A 20,792-nucleotide genomic window follows, 5' to 3' on the forward strand; every position below is an offset into this window, starting at 1 on the left:
GCTATGTCTGTCCTAAGAGAAAGAAAACATTGTTCTAAGCAGCACAAGAGAAATGCTATCGAGAGGAACCATTAGCAGCATTCCTATGATGTGAGAGAAGCTCTCAAGTTTTCTCAAATCCTAGAATAACTTGTCTCATGGACTACTTAATTCAAGACACAAAAGAAAAAGAATCTGAGATGGGTTCTCAACCACTGATTTACCAGAGACTCAGGTTTGAGACAGTTTATGAATGGTAATGGATGCAGACCTTTCACTGGAAGCAAAGAAACTCTTCCATACTTTTGATGAGATTTTTCACTCAGAAAAAGTTCTGTTTGCAAGGACTAGTTACCAGCATTAAAACAGGTGACAAAATCCTGAAAAAATACCTGCAGTCCTGCAATGTGTTGAGTCACAAACACTAGGAAACACTAGACAACTACCCTAGCCAAAGCATACTCACAATCAAGGCTGCATGTGAGTTACATAGTCACAATCTATCAAGATAAGGAATAAACTGATGGAAGAATTATTAAACCATATTAGGTTGCACATACAGATGGCCTGGCAAAGGCACGTTGAAAAAATTCTGAAAACGTGGTTGTCCAAAAATACACGGAATGGCACATGATTTGTATCTGCACACCACTGGCTCTCCATCTTCATTTCTGATTCTCCATGCTCCTGGTGTGTTTGTTAATGCCTAGAAGCTATGAGGCAATAACCGGATTACAAAAAAAAAATAAAAAAAATAGGCAGCTAACCACCCAGCAGCTGGAAGTTCTATTCTACTGAACATGCAGCATCTGAACGTGTCCATTTGTGTCAACACAAAGTGTGATAGTCCTGATTTTGCAAGCGAGGAAGAGAAGCATGGGGAAATTGTGTAACACAAAAGAAGTCACACAAGGAAGCTTCTGAAAAACCTGCAGCTTAGCGAAGACATCAGGTCCCAGCCCACAGCCTTCATCTTAAGACATGCAAATCTGAAAGACTGCAGACTAAGAATGCAACTAATATACAAATCAACAACACAAGTGTATTAAAAATGTTCTTTTGCAACATTTTTGTGGTTTTACACAAAAGCAAGGTTTCTCAGTCCTATTAACAGATAAAGTCCAGGAGCAATGTATTTTATTACACATTATATACACAGCAACAGAATGCTACATGAGACTGTAACTTACACAAACAGAGTCTGTAACATTTGCTAACCAGATCAGAAATCCTTCATATTTTGCCAATTAAACTACAGAAACCTAGAAGCAGCAAAAACCAACACTGCTATTTATTGCCTCTTTTGTTACCAGTATGTTTAGTTCTAAAAACAAAATGTTCTGTATCAGAGAAGCTATGATACACCTGAAGTGGCATTTAAGTAAATAAAGATAAAGCAAGATTTACAAGTCAATTCAACATAAATAGCTATGTATCAAAGTAAGTAAGATGTTTGCAATGAAGTAACCAGTTTTAATGAAATCTTGAAATATTTTTTGACCTGAAAACTAAGCTGACTCCAGCTCTCTACTCCTGAGCAGCACTGAAGCACAAGAAGATATGGAAAAGAGCAGTCAAATATACAGTAACCTAGTAAAATATTGCTGTTCTTCTGTGTCACGGTAATATATGAAAGGAGACAAAACTTATCAAGTGAAGAGCTCTGCTATTCGGATAGATGCTTAAAAGCCTTCATACTTGCTGCTTTTTTGTTTCCCGTCCCAAACAGCTCCCTGACTATTTCTCTGTCCTGCAATACCAATTAACAATCATTCATAAAAGTATTTCACTGCTGAATCATTGTTTCTTTCCTAAATCAGCTCCCTCCCCAGGAAAAGTTTGGCATCTTTTTCCTCAAAACTGAGTGCAGGGTTTTGGGGGATGGGAAAGTGACATGTTTGAGAGGAGATAAAATAGCAATGTGCATCCAAGAAAATAGTAGCTGCTAATAAGAATAAATTAAAATTGAAAAGGTAATATGGAAGATTTAAGTTTTTGTTACCAGAAGGCAGGTCAAAAACAAAAACACAAGAAAAACACCACTTTCTCATATACTGGTTTGTTTTTTTTTATGCTCTGCAACGTTCTTACAGTACTTTTGTATTAGCACTTCAGTTTGGATCAGGAAACTGCTTTTGAAATGAATGTCCTTATTGTCACCACTTAACCAAGTTTCAGTTGACAGTGCAAGACAGTTCCAAAATGTGTGAACAGGATTATTTCCAGATGCAACTAACCTTTAAGATGTACTCCAAGAGTACACCTGTGATGCTGAAATCAAGAGTCCACAAGACCAACCTACTCCAAAGTAAAATCCTTAAAACACAAATCCTCAAAAACAGCGTGTACTTCATGCCTCCAGTACAAGCTGAAAGGTCACCTGTATGAGCTGCACTACTACTGAGGTAGACATAGCTTTAGTTCCTTAACAGTAAATGAACAAGACAGTGAAAACTCCTATGTGCTAAGTTACTATCAACATAACTGATTCTCATAAAACCACAGAACTATTACTTTTCATTATCAGGTGACTCCTGCAAAATCCCACTCTGGAATTCTCAGCATGAGCTGTGTCATTTCTCCAATACATAGCCAATTATTAGGAAGCACGGCCCAATGTGGATCTGTGACTGACACAAGAGGAAGATGGGGAGGATAATATATAATAAGCTCTAAGGCAACTGAAATTTACATGACAGACCCTTCAAATTTCTGGTACTTAAAGCTTCAGAAGGAGAGATGGTGAGGATTAAATTTGCAGTAGATAGGAGGAATGTCACATCTCTAGTCATTTTCATCATGTGAGGATTGTCTCTCTTCCTATCGCTGTATAGAAGTCATAGCTTCTCAAAACCCAATCTTAGTGTTTGTGAACAGCTTTTTAAGAGATTTACTTGTGATTTTATAACAAAGAAAGATCCTTGGCGAGTTGCATCAAAAATGCCTCTTTACAGCTCACCTCAAAATTCAGAAATTTTTCCTCCGAATGCACAATAGCATGGTATCTAGGTAAGTTTCATTGAAAAGCTTTTAATTAAAAATACATTTGAATTTGCGTAAGATCAGTTTGTTTTGCCTATGAAAACATCAGTTACAATTCTGTGTGTCCTTTTTAAAATGGATTTTTATTAAATATCTTTAAAATGCAGGAATTCAACTTTCCTAAATATTTTGGCTTCAAGACTGCTTGGATTCATTTCATAAAATGAAGAGGTGTGTTTGTGACAACTTGCCCTGATGTCAAGGAAAGCAAGCATCATTAACAATCCTTAACAATTATTAGAATGCAAACAGTTTGCTTCCTTACTCAAGGAAAACATCAGAACAAAGGTATATAAAGGAAAAGAATAAAAAACCCTAATACAGGGCTCTAGAAATTTTAAATTATATTTCTGTCCAATAGGTTTATTTTACCTAGAGGTAAAATATGATTACCTAGAGGTAAAATGATGTTAACAATACCAAAGAGATCTAATTAGAGGAAGTAAAGACTGAAAACGAATTCAAAAGTTATTGACAACAGCTTAGAAGAATGAATGCCAAAGAAATAGAGAAAAACCTGGAAACAGTATTCAAAGAAGTTAATTTTTGCTTAGTCTTTGTATTGCCAAATATTTCTTATATTACTGCAGTGTGTCACATTAAGATTTTGGTTTTATCACTGTAAAGAGATATTTATTCTCTCCATTATGAATTTCAAGTCACACTACAACATAACTTTCTATTTTAGAACTACAAAGCTTAAGCTTTTAGCACATATATCCAGTAATATGGTATGGTTACTTACGCTTCATTAAGAGGAACAAAAATGAAATCTTTCTCAAAAATGTCAACGTGACGTGTCCATGTTTTTACTCGCCCATGTCGTTTTTGTTGTATTCTGCAAGAAGAAAGCCAAATGTGATTTGTAGGGTGATTTATTTTCGTTGAAAGACTGCCTTTCCATGTATTTTCACATTAACAGTTTCTTAGGATTTTTAAGACATATTCTGTATTTGATATAGGTGTGGATGTTCCCTAGAGTTCTGCTGGCATCATACTGTCAGTAAGGATTTTATCTCTGTAACACATATGTTCTTGTAACCTTCCTTGTATTCAGCTCTTGATAATGCAGACTTATCAATGGACTTACGAGAGGTTTGAAGTTTCATGAATATTTCTTCTTTCTCTTTGATTAAGGCGTTTATAGAAGAATGAACTGAACACATGTATTCTATCAGCATCTTCTTTTTTTAGTTTTTCAAGTACCAAATACCTAATTAGTTTAAAACAAAATGAAAAAGTCATAGAGGTGTTAATTCAAAAGTATTTATGAGTACAAAAGTTCTGCCAACACTAGTACCACCCCCACCAAATTATTGCAGCCTCTCATGAAACTGAAATAGCTGTAACACTATCAGGGCTAACTAATCACTAGAACTCATTAATCCAATACCTGTGTCAGTATTTAAAGGTATTAAGTGATACGCTCAAGCAACAAGCTGTTCTGCTGCTGCTCTGTTTATTTTTATATTATGTTAGGTAAACAACTTTTCAGTGAGTTTCGTATATAGGAAAGACACATTTTTTAATTGAGATACTAAATCTCCAAACACTCCCAAGACTTGTGTATTAGTTTTCTTTTCATCTCTTAAGTATTTCAATATACTGAAAATTACACACACACAGCCCTTATGCATAGCATAAACACAGCAAGCATATAACAATTTAATATGCTTCTAACATCTGTGGCATCAGTGACACCAGAAGACTAATTTATCTATTATGTTAATCAAAGCAAATGAGGTTCTAAGGAACACAAATACTCCGGAAAAAAAAATAATTGAACTTAAAATGGCGTCTTTTCTTCTATAGTTCAATTTCCTTTTCAGATACAAAGAGATTTTAAGGAACCTTTTTTCCAAGTGAGAACGTCACCTTCAAAACCAGGACAGAACATGAACCAGAATTTCTTGCAAAAACACAAAACAATCCTTAAAGTGAGAGTTACAGGTAGCTGGAGACCAAGTGTTATCAAATGACCTATGAAATGTTAATGTCAGAATTTTTCAAGTTTCAAGGTAAAAGAACACTAGAAACCAGTTTGAAATAAAAACTTACTTTAAATAAAAATCAATAATAACATCATTTAAAAATTCTCCTTCATTTAGGCAATGGAGGTCTTCATTGGTCACAGAAATGCCACCTTTAGCTGGTGGAGGTGGATAAACTATCAACCTGAAACAAAAAATACATTTAATAATAAATATGAAATGCAAAATAACAATCATCATCATAATCAGAAAATTGTTACAGGGCGAAGAAAAATATCTTACTTTTCTATGGGACCAATAAATACTGTATGTGGTTCTCCAATTTCTTCTTCATCATCAAAGTATAACTGTTTATTTCGCTGCTGCACTTTGGACTCAGAAACAACCTTATAAGAATGAAGTCAATGTTAAATTGTATACTGTGCTCACTTTTATCAAAAAAGACAGTAAAGCTTTGAAAATCCACAGATATAAAATTCATTGCTTTTGATAAGGACTTCAATTTTCTTTTCCTTTCCTAGTTCATTTATTACAGTAATGTCTGTATTCATTTCTTGCAGAACCACAAACCTCTCAAATTCTTTAAGAGGTAGTTTTGTTTAAAGAAAGCATTAATTAAATTTAACTACAGCACTATAACTTCTCATTTGAAACATCAAAATTTTACCAGTAGATGAACTTGGAAACAATTATGTTGTCTAAGTATACTACAAACTTCTCATCCCTTAATCATTTTAAATGACATTATTTGTGGACCAGTGTGCAAACTTATAAAAAAGTAAACATGCTAAAAAGTATCATGAATGTAGTTTTCCAGAGCCTCATACCCCTTGATGGACTTGTCTGAGAATCCTTATTATAAAGCCAGCAGAAGTTGTTAGATTTTTTTTTGTTTGTTTAGTGACTAGCACACTATCTTTAGCATATTTCTAATCCAAATAATATAATGACTTTGTTCTAAAACAGAAAAAATTAATTACAGTTTTAATTTTGTTTTCCCTGTGAGAAGGGCTTCCTTTAGAATTCTCTTCCAAGCACTTAGTAAATGCAACAAGTCTGCCATTAGCTTCTTCAAAGGAAATTCTCACGAAGAAGTCAGAAATATTATTTCTAATGCCAATGTCGGTAATTATTTTTTCAAATATTGAATTTGCATGAGGATCAAGGCCAGTTTCAAAAATCAGAATTATATACTGTTCTTCTTGACCTAAAACAAAGCAAAGAAAAAAATATTCATTTAGTAACACAATAAAATGCCACATTTATAAACAAATTTCGAAGAACCATGAGCCAACACATGTATGCTTTCACCTGACAATACACACTTATTCAGACAGATAGACGGAGTAACTACCAATCCCTTCTACCTACATTTGCAAGAAGTGTACACTCAACTTCTGCCTTTAGGAAAACGAAGTATTATACCTTGTACATAAAGCACATACTAAATGCAAAGCCAAAACATTTAAACTAAGAACTTCTCTGCTTACTGCCAATAAGATGCTTTTAACGATACTACTTTTTCTTATTACAGTTCCTATGCTGCTGTTTCAATACATTTGCAGAAATTACACATTCAGCATAATTCCCTGCCCATACAGGGAAACCGCATGCACTGACTTTTCCTAGATCAACACTGTAAGAAGTCCAGAGGAGGTCTCTCAAAAATCAACAGATACATTCATCTATGGAAATGTATTAGGAAAAGAAGTATTTTAAGAATGTAGATGGGCTTTTGTGGCCTCAATGATTATTATAAGAATGGTTTGCAAAAAGACAGAGACTGAGCACAAAATACATGTAACTGAATAGAAATGTAGTCATTTCAGGGATATTTTTAAATATTAAATATTTATCCATCAACTCAGTCCCCTATACAGTATTTTATTTTAGAAAATGTTCTGCCTATTTTTCTCCTGCTTTCTGATAGATATAATGCAAAAGAGGAAGGTGTGTGTGTGGGAGTGAGGGAGAGAACCAAGACAACATATACTGAATTAAAGGAGAAACAGTGTATGAGACCCCATGACTCAGGGGGATAGATTCATGGTCCTACCTGATCCAGAAGGCCAAGCTCTAACACGTTATTGCTTTTGAAAATTTTACACATGGAGGTTATTACAGTATGCAGGCCCAGACATCCTCAGCCTTTTAGTTAAATAGATCATAATCATATTTACAAGGGTACCCAGCACTGACATCTACGTCAGGTCTTTCAGACAACAGATTCTCAGAAATAGTGACAGGTTGAAAAAAATAAAAATAAAAATCTACTTTAACTGCGGGTAGCATGCAAGTTGGGTACAGAACTTAAATCCACTGCTTAGAAAAATAAATTGAGAAGAAAACAAAACAAAAGCTGTATTTTTGAGAGGGTCTTTCAAGACTTAGATGGAAAAATAAACATGGTGCTTTTTTCAGTAGTGGATACAGAACAGTATGCTGCACACTACTAGCACAAAGTTCTAATAAAATTACACTTTCTTATTCTAGACACATATGATTTGAGTACATAAAACGTACAAAAGCCTGGGATGGCGATTTCACAAAAGAAACACTTATTTTTCTCTGATCAGATTTTGGTTACCATAGCAACAGAAATCTCTTAAGGTTCTTTGATTCACGGGCAACCAGTTTTCCTTTTTAAGAAGTATGAATCTTAACAAGGAAAGGAATTTAAGATGTCCCTCTGATCAAAATCTTCAACCCCTGCCACAGAAGGGATCTCAACACCTACAAGAGACTAACCCTGCTTTCAGGCCCTGTAATATATATGAAACAAAACCTCTCTACCCCAGGTGAATATTATAGGAACAAAACACTATCCCACTCTCTCTCATGCTCTTTTGGTACAGTGGCTTAGCTTCAACAGGTTAGCCTTGCCTACACCTTCACTAGGAGTTAGGGAACGTGAGTTGGATTAATCAGCTGTTGTATAAATACTACCTCCTCACACCATCCAAACAATAAAAAAGGCAGTAACGCCCTAAGAAGAATGACTTAGGCACCCAGGTATAGGACTAACATTCAGGCTGCAGATTCCAGTCTCATGTAGCAGGCTAACTCAGAGCTGCAGGGACCTGTTTGGTAAGAGACGAGTTTCAGACACACACACAACCCTTTCCTGTTCTTAACTAAGCATGCTACCTGGTGTGAAAATAGTCCTTTACCAGTCTACCTCCAAATTCACTGAATACAGAATTTAGATGTCTAACTGGGTTTGGGGAACTAGGCACCTACACAATGTTGCTTACACAACTATGAATTCAATCTTAAAGTAATTACATGGCTTGGAAAGCAAATAGCAACTGTGTTATCATAAGGCATTCATAAATATCAAGGACTATAAAGCAGTTGGGTGCAAAAACTAGCTCAGAGCCACAGTCTCACAGGAAAAAAGGTTTGTGGTGGTAGAGGGAGAAAGGCTGAGAGATGTGGAAAGGGAAGGATTTCTTTCCCAGGTCCCTCAGGAAGCTTTTCCTTTGTTCACTTGCGAACACCTGTGTTTGCCTGCTGTCAAAATCCCTGCTACCAGGATTGTTTCTGGCATCCCCTTACATATGCTCTCTTACTATTTTTGTAGCTGTAAGGAGTGTTACAATTCCTACTTTTATAAAGGTGGATGAGGCTATTCTAACTATATTCTGTCTTGGGAACACACAATAGTGAGATTGTTGAAGGCATTCTTCCTCCATTTGAATGTATCATGCATGTATTAAGCTGAGTGCGAGTATAACCACAAAAGTTAACCTAAAGAAAAGGTTATTTAAGGGGAAAAGGACTGTAAGCTAATTAAAAAATAGAGTGTATATTAACATGCTAGACCTTTGAGGAAAATGATGTTGAAATTAAATTAATTTAAAGATACATGAAAACAATCCACTTCTTTTCCAAGCAGATGTTTGTCTATATGAGAATATCACTACAATCATATGGGGAAAAATAATACACAAACCCACAAAAGTTTCTACTCAAACTGAGACCTGTAAGCAGAACAGAACAGAAAGCAGAGGTAAGTATACCAAAAGCAGTCATAAAAATATGAAGGCCCATATAAAAAAGTTACAGCATTACAAATACATGCCCGTATACAAAAGAGAAATAGTTTATTATAATTGATTTACTTACTGTCTCCTTTGCACTCGTACCAGACATTATCTTTACTCATTTTCAGCTGGTCTCTGAGGCTACTACAGGTTGATGGTACTGTTTGTAGAAAAACGACTGGCAATTTTCTTACACTACACCATTCACATTTGGTAAGTTCTGAAGTTTTCAGGTTGATCTCTCGAGTATCACTGTCCGATTCTAGAAGAAAATCATGAAAAATGTATCAAAACCTAGTCAAAATATATAGATTTCTCTTATAATTCCCCCCTGGATTTTAACAAGAATTCAGAGCATGATCATTGACTTTCAAATGAAGTTTTAATTTCTTCTCACCCACTTTAATTTAGTCCTTATTCCACAGAATCATTTAAATTTTCAAATATTGCTACGACACCTTTTATGACAGGTTTGTAAAGTTGCTTCAAAGATTTATCGTTGTCCAATTTCCTTATGAAAAATAAAATGAAAATAATAAAATACAAGCAGAGAAATAATCTGATTGCCCATGGAAATAAAGTCCTGCTCTCAACTTATCACTTAAAAAAGAGAAATGCAGCTATGCAGTAAGTTTTTAACACATCTGATGCTGCAAATGCCAATGTTGAGTATTTTGTGGGTTTTATTGAATTATAAAACTGGAAGGAAAAATATAAGAAGTCAGAATTCCTTCAACTTTTTTTCTTCACCAAAATCAAAGCCAGTATTTTTTTTCTAGATCAGAAAAATGGTTAATGGGAGTCACTTAAAGCTTTAGTTAGTGGCAGCTTCTACTGTTTCATCACATGGTTAATGACAACCTCTACCCGAGTAACTATATCCCCTTACAGAGAGAAAAAAACCTAGACAGGATGGAAGGAAAAACAGAACCAACATCAATTCCTTCTAATAAACACCAGTGCAACAAGGTCACTCTCCTCTTCCTTCCCTAATAAAAAAGGGAAGAGACACAGCAGGGAACTCCTGAATAAACTAAGACCTTTCTTAATTTCTTGTATTTTATGACCCAACAGATGGTGAGTAAAAATTAGTTAAATGGTTACAATCTAAAAGGCTTAATTTGCATCACACTGAATAAGGTGCATAAAACCAGGTTCCTCTTTTTTATTTTGTTAAAGACATACAATTTCTTTCTACCTTACCGTTATCAACAATTCTTACTAATTATTAGTGACAGGCATCTGAACTCTTTCCCTATCCTTATTTTGGTGTTTGAGCAGCCAATGTCCAGCAGCAGCCCCCTACATCCTGCCTTCGTGCTGGCAACTGAATCCATTCTCCCATACTGGGTAGAAAGGGAGCCTGCAGCTCAGACAAAGCAGTGACCCACACCAAAGTATTCGGTGCAGACTGCAAGTGGTGGCCCCTACAGCTACTGCTGAGCAAAAGCAGCTCCCCTTTCCTTCTAAACCTTCTCCTACCCCACTAGCTGGAGAAGCAGCAGCCCAGCTCTGGGTCAGACTGCAGCAACCACATTTCATTCAAGATGACTGGGTAAGATTTATCGCTCCTAACAGTACTTTTTCATCTCATCAGGTAAAGAGCAGCAGAAATGGGTCCTACATGGATCTAATTAGTCCATTTCCTTGTACTGACTCTCCTTTATCTCCCTGGAGACTAACATATGAGACAATCAAGCTAGCAGATAAATGAAGCCTTATCACAGAATCCCCAAATAGTCAAGGTTGGAAGGGACCTCTGGAGGTCGTCTGGTCCAACTCCACTTGATCAAGCAGGGCCACCTGAAGCTGCTTACCCAGGACCATGTCCCTCCACTACCTCTCTGGGCAACCTGTGCCAGGGCTCAGTCACTCTCACAGAACAGAAATGCTTCCTGAACCTCCTGTGTTTCAATGCATGTCCACTGCCTCTTGTCCTGGCACTGGGCACCACTGAAAAGAGCCCGGCTCCATCCTCTCAGCATCCTCCCTTCAGGTATTTATTAGACATTGATAAGATCCCCCTGCACTTTCTTTTCTCCAGGCTGAACAGTCCCAGCTCTCAGCCTTTTCTCAAGGCAGAGATGTTACAGTACCTTTATCATCTTGGTGGCCCTACATTGGACTCCCTTAAGTCTGTCCATGTCTCTTTCGTTCTGAGGAGCCCAGAACTAGACACACCACTCCAGGTGGGACCTTAACAGTGCGAAGTAGAGGGGAAGGATCACCTCTCTTAACTGGCTGGCAATACTTTGCCTAATGCAGCCCAGGATGCCATTAGCTTTCTTTCCTGCTTTCATTGCTTTCTCACGGTCAACTTGGTGTCCACCAGGACACCCAGGTCCGTTTCTGCCACGCTGTTTTCCAGCTTGGTGGCCTCCAGCATGAACTGGTGCCTGAGGCCGTTGCTCCCCATTGTGCCGGTCTTTACGTTTCTCCTTGTTGAACTTGGTGAGGTTCCTATCAGCCCATTTTTCCAGCTTGCTGAGCCCCCCTGGATAAATGACTGTAAGGAATTCTCTTCTCCTTTCTCTTTTTAGAAAAAAACAAAATAACCTTCTAAGATTGGGCCTCTTCCTGTAATACCTCTTCCTCTGTAGTAATAGTTAGTTTTTCTCTTTCCTCAACACACACGCTTTCCTTAATGAAGTTAATTTCACTTCCAACTTTCATAGGTAGCCCACAGTAACGACAATTCTAACATAAAACTGGATTCACCTCATTTAACCAAGGCACACTTCTAACCACGTCCAAATAGGAGGCCCTTGCCAAAACATGACCTGCTCAGTCTTTGGAGAAATTTCTGTATCCTTGCAACTGTGTTTGCATTGCAGTTAAGAACACTGAACTGGAACTCTTTCATGTAAAAGGAAGACTAACCTACTATTCAGTTAAAAATTTAAATTATATCCCTTCTTTTACCTTGATATAGGCATCTTAACATGTTTCACCATGAACAACTCAACCTGTGTACCATATTTTCCTGTAACCCCAATATATGATAGACAGCAGTACTTATCACTAAAGGCAACGCAAAAAGGTTTTTTTACTCTTTAGAAATAGAAAGCTGCTTCCTTGAAACGCCAATTGGGAATTGCAGAAAACTGACAAAGGATGTAGAGAGCATTTTGAGAATTTGACGTGTTTATACACACAAAAATCAAACTCAGGGCAGGACACTACTGCTGTTCGTACAGCTGTTCAAAACATTTGCCTCTCTCTGTAAAAGCATGACCAACATAATCAACCTCAAGAAAAACAAAATATTTGGTGTCAGTTTTATTTCAAGACCCTTACTTGTATCAGAACAAATCATGGTATGATTACGTTAACAGAAACGGAGCAAGGAATACACCCATCCTCCTACAGATGAAAAACTTAAAAAAACAACAACAAAAAAAAAAAAAAAAAAAAAAAAAACATGGAAAAGTACTAAATGTTCCAATAAACCCATCATTTAAGGAGTCTCAGTTTTTATGCTATTGAAGGATCAAGTCACACTGAAATAACTTCACATGCAGATGCCTGATAGACATGTTCTACCAATTTTGGTAAGTTTGAGTCATGCTAACACAGTTAATGCATGAAAAAACGGTAGTAACTATGTCTGTATCTTAGATGCAACAATCACCTGACTGAGAAAAGTCTACACTTATTTTTACAGGTTGTAAAAGGCAGCTTTTAGCATGTGATAGTAATTACAAAAACTAACGGCTATCTTTTACAAGTAACAAAAAGGCAAACTGAGCTAGGACCACATTTTTAAAAAAAGGAAACAGAGAAATAATCGTAAGCTCACCATTTCTTAGACAATGCCACTATTTCTTTCAGTAGCACGAAATACACAAGCTATATGCCAGGGAAAAAAAGTTTAAAGGCAGATATACATAGAAAGGTATAAGACACCCATGTAGTTTTTACTCCCTATCTATGCATTTGAAATAGAAGAACTTGAAGTAATAAAAACATAGCATGCTTCACAGGACGTTTTTCTTGCCTGTGGTTTTATTAAGCATTTTAATGAGTATCTCTGCCAATCACCACAGCTCTTCAACTAAGTTGAGGGGGAAGAACTAATAAGCCCATTTGCATGCTCACCACAAACTGCTAATTCCCATCTGTGGATTTTCTTTCTGATAGAAGAGATAATGCAAAATTGTTTTGGCTTTTATTCACCAGGCAGCTCAGCTCAGATTTACAATCTAGATTTTTTTTTATTTATTTTTTTTCTGATGACTACCAACACCAAATATAATTTATTAAACACGATGAGAAACCAGAATTGACATTTCATTATGATTCACCTGTTAATTCCTTTTGGTAAAGTCAATTCACTCAAAAAAGGAATTCAGCATTAACAAGTACTCACCTTCTTGACTTTCTAGGCGTATTTTGATATAATCCAGGCAAAACTGTGGAAGACAATACAAAAATAAGATTTCCATTCTTCTCTGTAACTAAACTGACTCAATGTCTTTTAACAGCTTAATACTTGAGTAATTAAAATTTTAAAATAAAAAAGTAAAATGTAATTAAAAAATTAGCACAACTGAAGGAAGCAAGTATATTCTTTACTCTTCCACATCTTTCAGTCATTCTGACCGTTGACATTTAAGATGTCTCTGAAATAATGTTTCCAGAAAGGTTTAAAAATGCCATAAAATATTGGCAGAATAAAATCTTCAAAAGAGAATTTTAAGGAACAGAAAATACTGTTCAACAGAGGCAAAATTATACACATACAGAAAAAGACAATCTGATTCCTCCCCCATCTATAAAAATTCTTTTTTTTTTTTTTTTTTGGTAAGTATTTCATTCAATTCAAACTAATCCATATTTCACCCCATCACCCCCACCCTAAAATAAACAAATGAAAAGCGAAGTGTTTTGCAAACATGATGCTTCTATTTAACACCAGAACTAAACTGAATGCAACAGTATAGTTCTCATGTCTTTGTGATTCACAGCCTCTGGAATTAGGGACAGACTTGCCATTTCACAGATAAAGGCAAAATACTACATTGTTCACGTACAAAAATAACAATGAAAAACAAAGCTGTGTTTTCAAGTAAGAAGATTACTTACAATCACAGGTTCCACTACCATTCTTCGTAAGGTTCCTATTCGTATACTTCGACAGTTCAGAATGACACTTTCACAGGGACTTTGGTAAGTTAGAGGTACAGTCTCAGTTACAATTTCTTGAGAAATAAGCTTACGACGTTTTATTGGAGTGTTAGACACAATGTTGCCAAACTGAAAAGTAATTTTTAAGGTTTCAGAATTTTTCGCTATGATTTATTGCTAAAACAGGCTGTTAAAAAGCACAGATTAATTTTTTTGGCTACATTTTTATTAATCAACAAGAATAAGTATTTTAATATCCACCTCAACCCTATATAAAAGGTTGAAAACTCCTAAAAGGCTTTTGGCCTGATGTTATATTGTGAGATTTAAGAAAAAAACGTTAGTTTACACCTTTAGACATTTAGTTAACATTTCAAAGTCACAAATTGCCAAAAAACAGTTTAGTTACTTGTATTGAAACAGTGTACAGCCCAGCAAAATAAGCTTTTTTTTTTTTTAATGTACTTCTTTTATTTATATAAAAACGTTAATGCTGTACAAGCATCCCAAATTAGCACAGGCTTTTGGTGACTAAAAATACTGATTTATTACTGAAGTACAGTGGAATAAAACATTAGGAGTAGACTCTTCAAGAAATATAAATAAATAAGCACAATCAAAAAATCCATAAAGGAACTCTACAGAACTGTTAAGATCTTTTTAGGACAGAATCCAGGATCGGAAGACTAACACTGAGGAAAAGGCCATGTGGAGTTTGGCTCCAGCTCAAGAAAATCTCTGGACGCTGACTGAAGCTTTAATCTCAGTTAAGCCTCCTGTCTACCAACAGAACAACCTTAAGAAAAAAATATTTAAAAGAAAGGAAATTGGCTGAGAGCCACAAGAAGAATATGTATTTATCTACTGCACTACTTAAATTGGTCTATGTTTTTGAAGGATTTTCTGTTCTAGTTTTGTTCTTGGGTATTCATTTCCTCATTTCATAAAACTGCCCAATAATAAACATGCTTTTAAATTACAAAATACAATTCAGCTCCCACAGAAAAGGATTTTAAGGGACTCAGTATCTCTATTACGATTAAATCTGGGGAATTTTTTCAGCATCCCTAGTCATTAGCCCATAATTCATAATATTCTTTTGGATACTTCACTTAAATACAGGGGAGAAAACAAGAGGAAAGAGAGGATCTAGATCCCTGAAATTAAAATATTTTCCTAGGACTCTTACTGAATATAGCTGTCCCTTTGTCTGCTGGACTACCTAAACATTATTAAAAACAAATCACAGACAAGCAGTAACACAGAAAATCTTGAAGTGGCACTACATTCAAGTAACTTGAGTATGAAGAATTAATTAATATTTACAGAGGAAAAAAAAACAAACTATCCTAATATCCTAAAGCTTTTTTTTTTTTTTTTTTATTAATCAGGCTGACAAACACACTGATACAATTTTTGGTAGTTTTTTTGAATCGAGGCAAAGTTTATGTTAAGCTTCACACAAAACCTTTGTATACCCATTTCCAAAATAAAGCTCTTTTCTACATTTTTCTCAAGTATGCAGTATATTTCCAATATAGCACTTGGTTGTTTAAGGGGTGAACAGGAACACAGCATATAAAAGAAGACACCCATGCTTTCACAACATAATACTTCCCCTTAATCCAGCAAATAATGCCAGAATAAGGGAAGTTCAAAACTATTTATTGGCCAAGCTTTTAGCCCCACAACTTTATAGTAGGCTGAGAGGCTCACAGTTATACTGATGACAATCCGTACACCACATTATACACACACCATTTCATTAATTACAGTACAGAATGTTGGCTTTTTAATCTCAACCTAGCATGAAGGTTTTGACATCCGTTAGTGTTCTAACTCAGGAAAAAAAAGAATTTAAGTCCGTGGAAATCTAATCAAATACTCTTGTTGGACCAAATTCTCAGGAGTGGAACTGGACAAGTGACCCAAGAATCATTTTAATCAGTAGTATTATTTCAACAATTGTCACAGGGCATCTGTTCTTCCTGTTGGCTCACTATTGAGGTAGTTAAGTTTTTAACATACCGTGAAAACTGTCCCCTTTGACAGCACTTAAGGAGTCTGCTCATGGTGCATTTTTTTTTTTTGTCTTTGTTTATCCAATTCTTGCAGTGGTGCTCAACTAAAAAACAAAAGCCCCACCATGAAATCCTTCAAATAAGTGCTATTAACTGGGACAGTTGTCAAAGTATTTTAATTGTAAAGGGCCACTATTGTTCCCAATGTTTCTTTTTCACCTTTAACTTCCTGTGTCCGAAGTCTCACCAAGAAACAGCTAGTACTGATGTTTTTCTGCAAACTAAGATGGCCCTTCAGTTTCACAGAGGTACCCAATACAGACTCAAAGAGCATGCATTCAACACAGAAACATCTATGTTAAAAGCGTAATTCAAATATTATGAATTCTTGAAAAAATTAACAAATTTTCTAATGTTTCCAGTATTATATAAGCAGAGATACTATTTGAGCTGATAAATAAGCAATCAAATAGAGCCTATTTACAACAATGCAAGACAAACCTTTACATTTCCCATTTATGATTTGATTTTTGTTTTCTTTAAACAAAGTATGAAATAGTACCTGATCTTTCATTCTTGCTTTTCTTGGTAGTGTGACTGCAATTTCTGTTTCTGTTGTAATACTACCTATTCTCTGTTCTATTCCACAACTGTTTTCCTTTAATGCTGCTTCCACCTTTCCTGTAGAAGGAGCTGGGGAGGAGCGGGCTGAATCTGCAGGACGAGGTGAAATGCTTTCCATTCTCCTAGTGCTGCTACTATCCTCCTCCTCATCATCATCACTAGACAAAACAACTAAACAGAAAATATTAAATTCTCAACCACTACATTTTTCTTAACAGAAATTTCTTTGCAAGCAATAGCTTAAAAGTAATTTATATAGTTGTCCTGCAGTATCAAAAACAGTCCACATTTATCATTATATTATACTTTTATTAGGATTTATTTGGAATCTGTTCACAGGTGCTCTCTCCCTCATTTTTTATTTCCCATAACTAGCTGTACAAGAAACGTGTTTCATCAGTTTCCTTCTAGACACAGAAATGAAGTCATCCATGCCCTATTTCAACAAAAAACTGACAGCGAACAATACAGCTTAAGTCTAACTTAAGCCTCTCTTTACTAAAGAGCTTATTTTTTAAAAGGCTATGTAACACAGGTAATGTAAAGAAAAGTTATAACTTCTCTGGTCAGTTTAAGTTGTTCAAATCAGTAAAATACAACATCGTCTAAACAACTAAGCCCAGAACTAGAACTGTAATTTCCAAATTCCAGTTCCTGTCTGCGTATCAATTAGTGTGAGTTCACGCAGATAAAATAATAAATATTAACATTTTGTACAGAATGAAGTTTCAGTAAATGAGAAAGCCTGGACAGTGTTCAGATCTATAGCTCAGAAGAAAAGAGAAGGAATGAGTAAAAATAGAAAAAAATGTAAAAAATATGTTAGACTGTTTTCTTCATGGGAATGGATGACAACTCTGCTAAGAATGCTTTTTAAAAAAAGTGAAAATTTTAAGTCTTAAAAAAAAAACTACAATAATTTTTGTTTTCCCCAGTGTTCACCTTTCTCAAAGAGTACCTCAGTATATGACAAAAGACATTAAAAAAAGTATGATATGTCCCCACCCCAAAAACATATCCACAAAAAAATTCCAGGCAAAGTCAGTAACATAAGCTTGTACGGAAAGTTTCTTCATTACAGGATGTTCTGTTTTCATTTTATGGCTATATTCATGAAATGATACTTACTTGGATCATTTAGTTCAGATGGTCTTGTACTCCTCTGTCTTAAGCTTCCTGTAATTTTAGTATTTTTTGTCCCAGTTATAAGACCAACTTTTCCATTCTGTCGTAACATAGAATGTCCTACAACTTCATTACCCAGTAGAATATCCGCTGGACCTTTCCCGACAGCAGAACTATAAAACTTCTTTGTGTTGAACCCTGTACCTGAAGATTTTTGCCCCGTTGAATTCTGGTGTATTGAAGAACGTGATAAAGGTCCCATAGATTCAACTAATGTTCCAGTTTGTCTGGAGACTCTTTGCAAATCCTTAAGAGAAGCATTTTCACAATGTCGGCATTTGGTCTGGTTTTCATTTGCCCGCCCACAATTTGGGCAATCAGTAGAATAATCAATTGGTTCCAAAAGCTAGAAAGGAAAGAGGAAGGAAGAACAAACGAACCCTAATCAGTAACTAACAACAACAAAGATATCAGTTCCAAAGTTTGCATTTAATTTCTGTTTAGAATGAAAATTGACAATAGTGTGTTAGCAATTACAGTAGACACTGAAAGCAAATATTAACATTATGTTACATTTTTTCATTTAGAAATTTGGCAGTGTGGCAATTTTTAAGAAGTTAATGTTCAGCAGTTCTTTATCTTTTTTCTTTCTGTATTAAAAGCTTGCACACTGCTCATATGCATCAGCATCATAGTTCATATGTAACACCATCAGCAAGAAGGTCCAGTTACATCATTTCTGTAAAAATAGTTACATTGGACAAAAATAAAGTAACCTGAGGATCAACAGGGCAATGCTAAGAACTAGAAGCAGTCTCCTCAACCATTAAGTTCATTTGTCCTCCCAAGACATCTTCTAACAGCCTGGCAAACCATGTAGAAAATCACTCCTCTAAAAATCTTTAAGAAAATAAAATACATTGATCTACAGTCCAGTATCACAGAAGAGAAAACTGGACTTGAGGAAAAGGTGTTTCTCAGACTTTCTAGAGGAAACAGGGGCTACAAAAAAAAAAAAAAAAGAAAGAAAAAAGGAGATTGTATCATTACTGCAAAGAGATTGGTCATGTTTCTCTCATATCTACTAGAGCCTACTTAATTAAAAGTAATACAGAATATTACCTATTAAGAGTGCAGAACTTCGACTTCTAAGTTTAAGTGTATTTGATAGTAACATGTAAGCTACTGAATATGAACTGAGCTGAATACGGGACACTTCTAGAACTGAAATTTAGCATATACTGTTGTCTCCTGCAGCACTGAGGTCAAATGACACTTTCAAAGGTTCACTTTACTGTGAACTACGGAAGACACTAACCTTCTAGAAGCCACAACAAATTTGTGAACCTGTTTTCAGAACATATCTACCACAATTTGCATACCCCATCCCCAGCCATGAACAACAATAAAGAGGATTTCCTCAGGTGTACAGTCCTCATTTTTAAAAGCAAGACAAAAAAAAAAGTTACAGAAAGAGAACATATTATTTTTTACAACTTTTCTGCAATTTAACAAAGCTACACAATACCACAGCAAAACAGATTCAAGAAAAAATGTATAAAGAGCCTATCAGACCTTTAAATCTGAGTAGTAGGATAACATAGCAAGTGACAGGAGTACAGTATTGATGTACTGTGTCTCAATGCTGATTTACAGAGTGTACCTTTTACAGAGATACAGCTGATCACATGGAAGAATTTCAATCGGACATGAAAATATTCAATAGCCTATCATACCTGAAAGATCTTAAGTACAGAATAACTGCAGCCCTCCACCTCAAGCACAAACCAAAAATTGAAAACAAATTCCTTTCCATGGTTTGAGAGCAGGCAATCTGATGGTGGGGTTGCTGTGTTTAATTCCCAAAGACGTACTCTTTTTTTTTTTTATTATTATTTTTTAAGCTGGACTCTGAGTAACTACTTAAGTAGGTGAGTTCTACCTAATGTATCTTATCTGCTTCATGACTTGAATAATATATCATCCGCAAAATACAAATATTCTATGACTCTGCCCTATCTCTGTAAGTTTTAGCATCCAAAGCTTTTGTTTTTCACTAAGTACGTACAAAATGCAATCCTCCCTCCTACCAAACTTCCGTAAATTTTTAACAATTAATACAACCTGTTACAGTATAGGAAGATGAATACCATTTGCACTTTGCCTGACAAGCAGCTGGTTGTCTGCAATTCCTCTGGCATGAAACCACAACTACAACTAACACATTTGAATTGTTCAAAGGTTCCATAAACATCTATATGGATCATTTACATATTGTGGCAGTGCACGCTTCACTAAAAAGCATATGGTTCACAACTAATGCATAAAACATTGTTAAAGGATTAAATTGATTTAAGGCAGAAGATTAAACTCCTAACCTGTTTAAAAAGAAACAAACAATTTCTGCCAATAAAATCAGTTGCAGCTTGATTTCTACTGGCTTTTCTTATTTATCTATGAATTTGTAATTTATAGTAATATAATTATCCCCTTAACGTGTCCATAACCATACTTTCTCCCCTGATATCAGCTATTAAGCTGATGAAAAGTTATGTTTCTACTCAAAACACAAAGCTCAGATTAACACAATAGGTCCTATACTCAGAAAGTGTATCCACAAACTGTGCAATCTTACAGAATCGTAACTATCCTAGGGGACTGGAGTAAACATTCATCCAGCCCTGTGTTGTACTTTTAACGGTGGCCCGTTGGGAGCACAGGGAACAAAGTAAGGACACATCCCCCTAACTTTATGTAATCAGCAATATAGGCACTTCTCAGAGGCTGAACTTAAATCTCTGACAAAAACTTAACTTAAAACTCTGACAAAATTTGTG

At 35.5% G+C, this 20,792-nt stretch overlaps 1 protein-coding gene across 4 annotated transcripts in view; it reads right to left on the bottom strand.

Moving 5' to 3' along the window:
* Positions 1-20,792, bottom strand: part of SENP6 (SUMO specific peptidase 6) — a 92,606-nt gene that overhangs the window by 13,046 nt on the left and 58,768 nt on the right. For all 4 annotated transcript variants that reach the window (XM_084512364.1, XM_084512367.1, XM_084512366.1 and 1 more), the window contains 10 exons: positions 17,959-18,361; positions 16,769-17,001; positions 14,144-14,314; positions 13,428-13,470; positions 9,141-9,320; positions 5,993-6,219; positions 5,295-5,398; positions 5,080-5,196; positions 4,112-4,234; positions 3,767-3,859 (listed from right to left, as the gene is read on the bottom strand). In XM_084512364.1, coding sequence (XP_084368490.1) covers positions 3,767-3,859; positions 4,112-4,234; positions 5,080-5,196; positions 5,295-5,398; positions 5,993-6,219; positions 9,141-9,320; positions 13,428-13,470; positions 14,144-14,314; positions 16,769-17,001; positions 17,959-18,361 — 1,694 coding nt within the window. The remainder of the gene's footprint in view (positions 1-3,766; positions 3,860-4,111; positions 4,235-5,079; positions 5,197-5,294; positions 5,399-5,992; positions 6,220-9,140; positions 9,321-13,427; positions 13,471-14,143; positions 14,315-16,768; positions 17,002-17,958; positions 18,362-20,792) is intronic.

This window comes from Aythya ferina (assembly GCF_964211825.1).
Source record: "Aythya ferina genome assembly, chromosome: 3".
NCBI classification, from domain to species: Eukaryota; Metazoa; Chordata; class Aves; order Anseriformes; family Anatidae; genus Aythya; species Aythya ferina.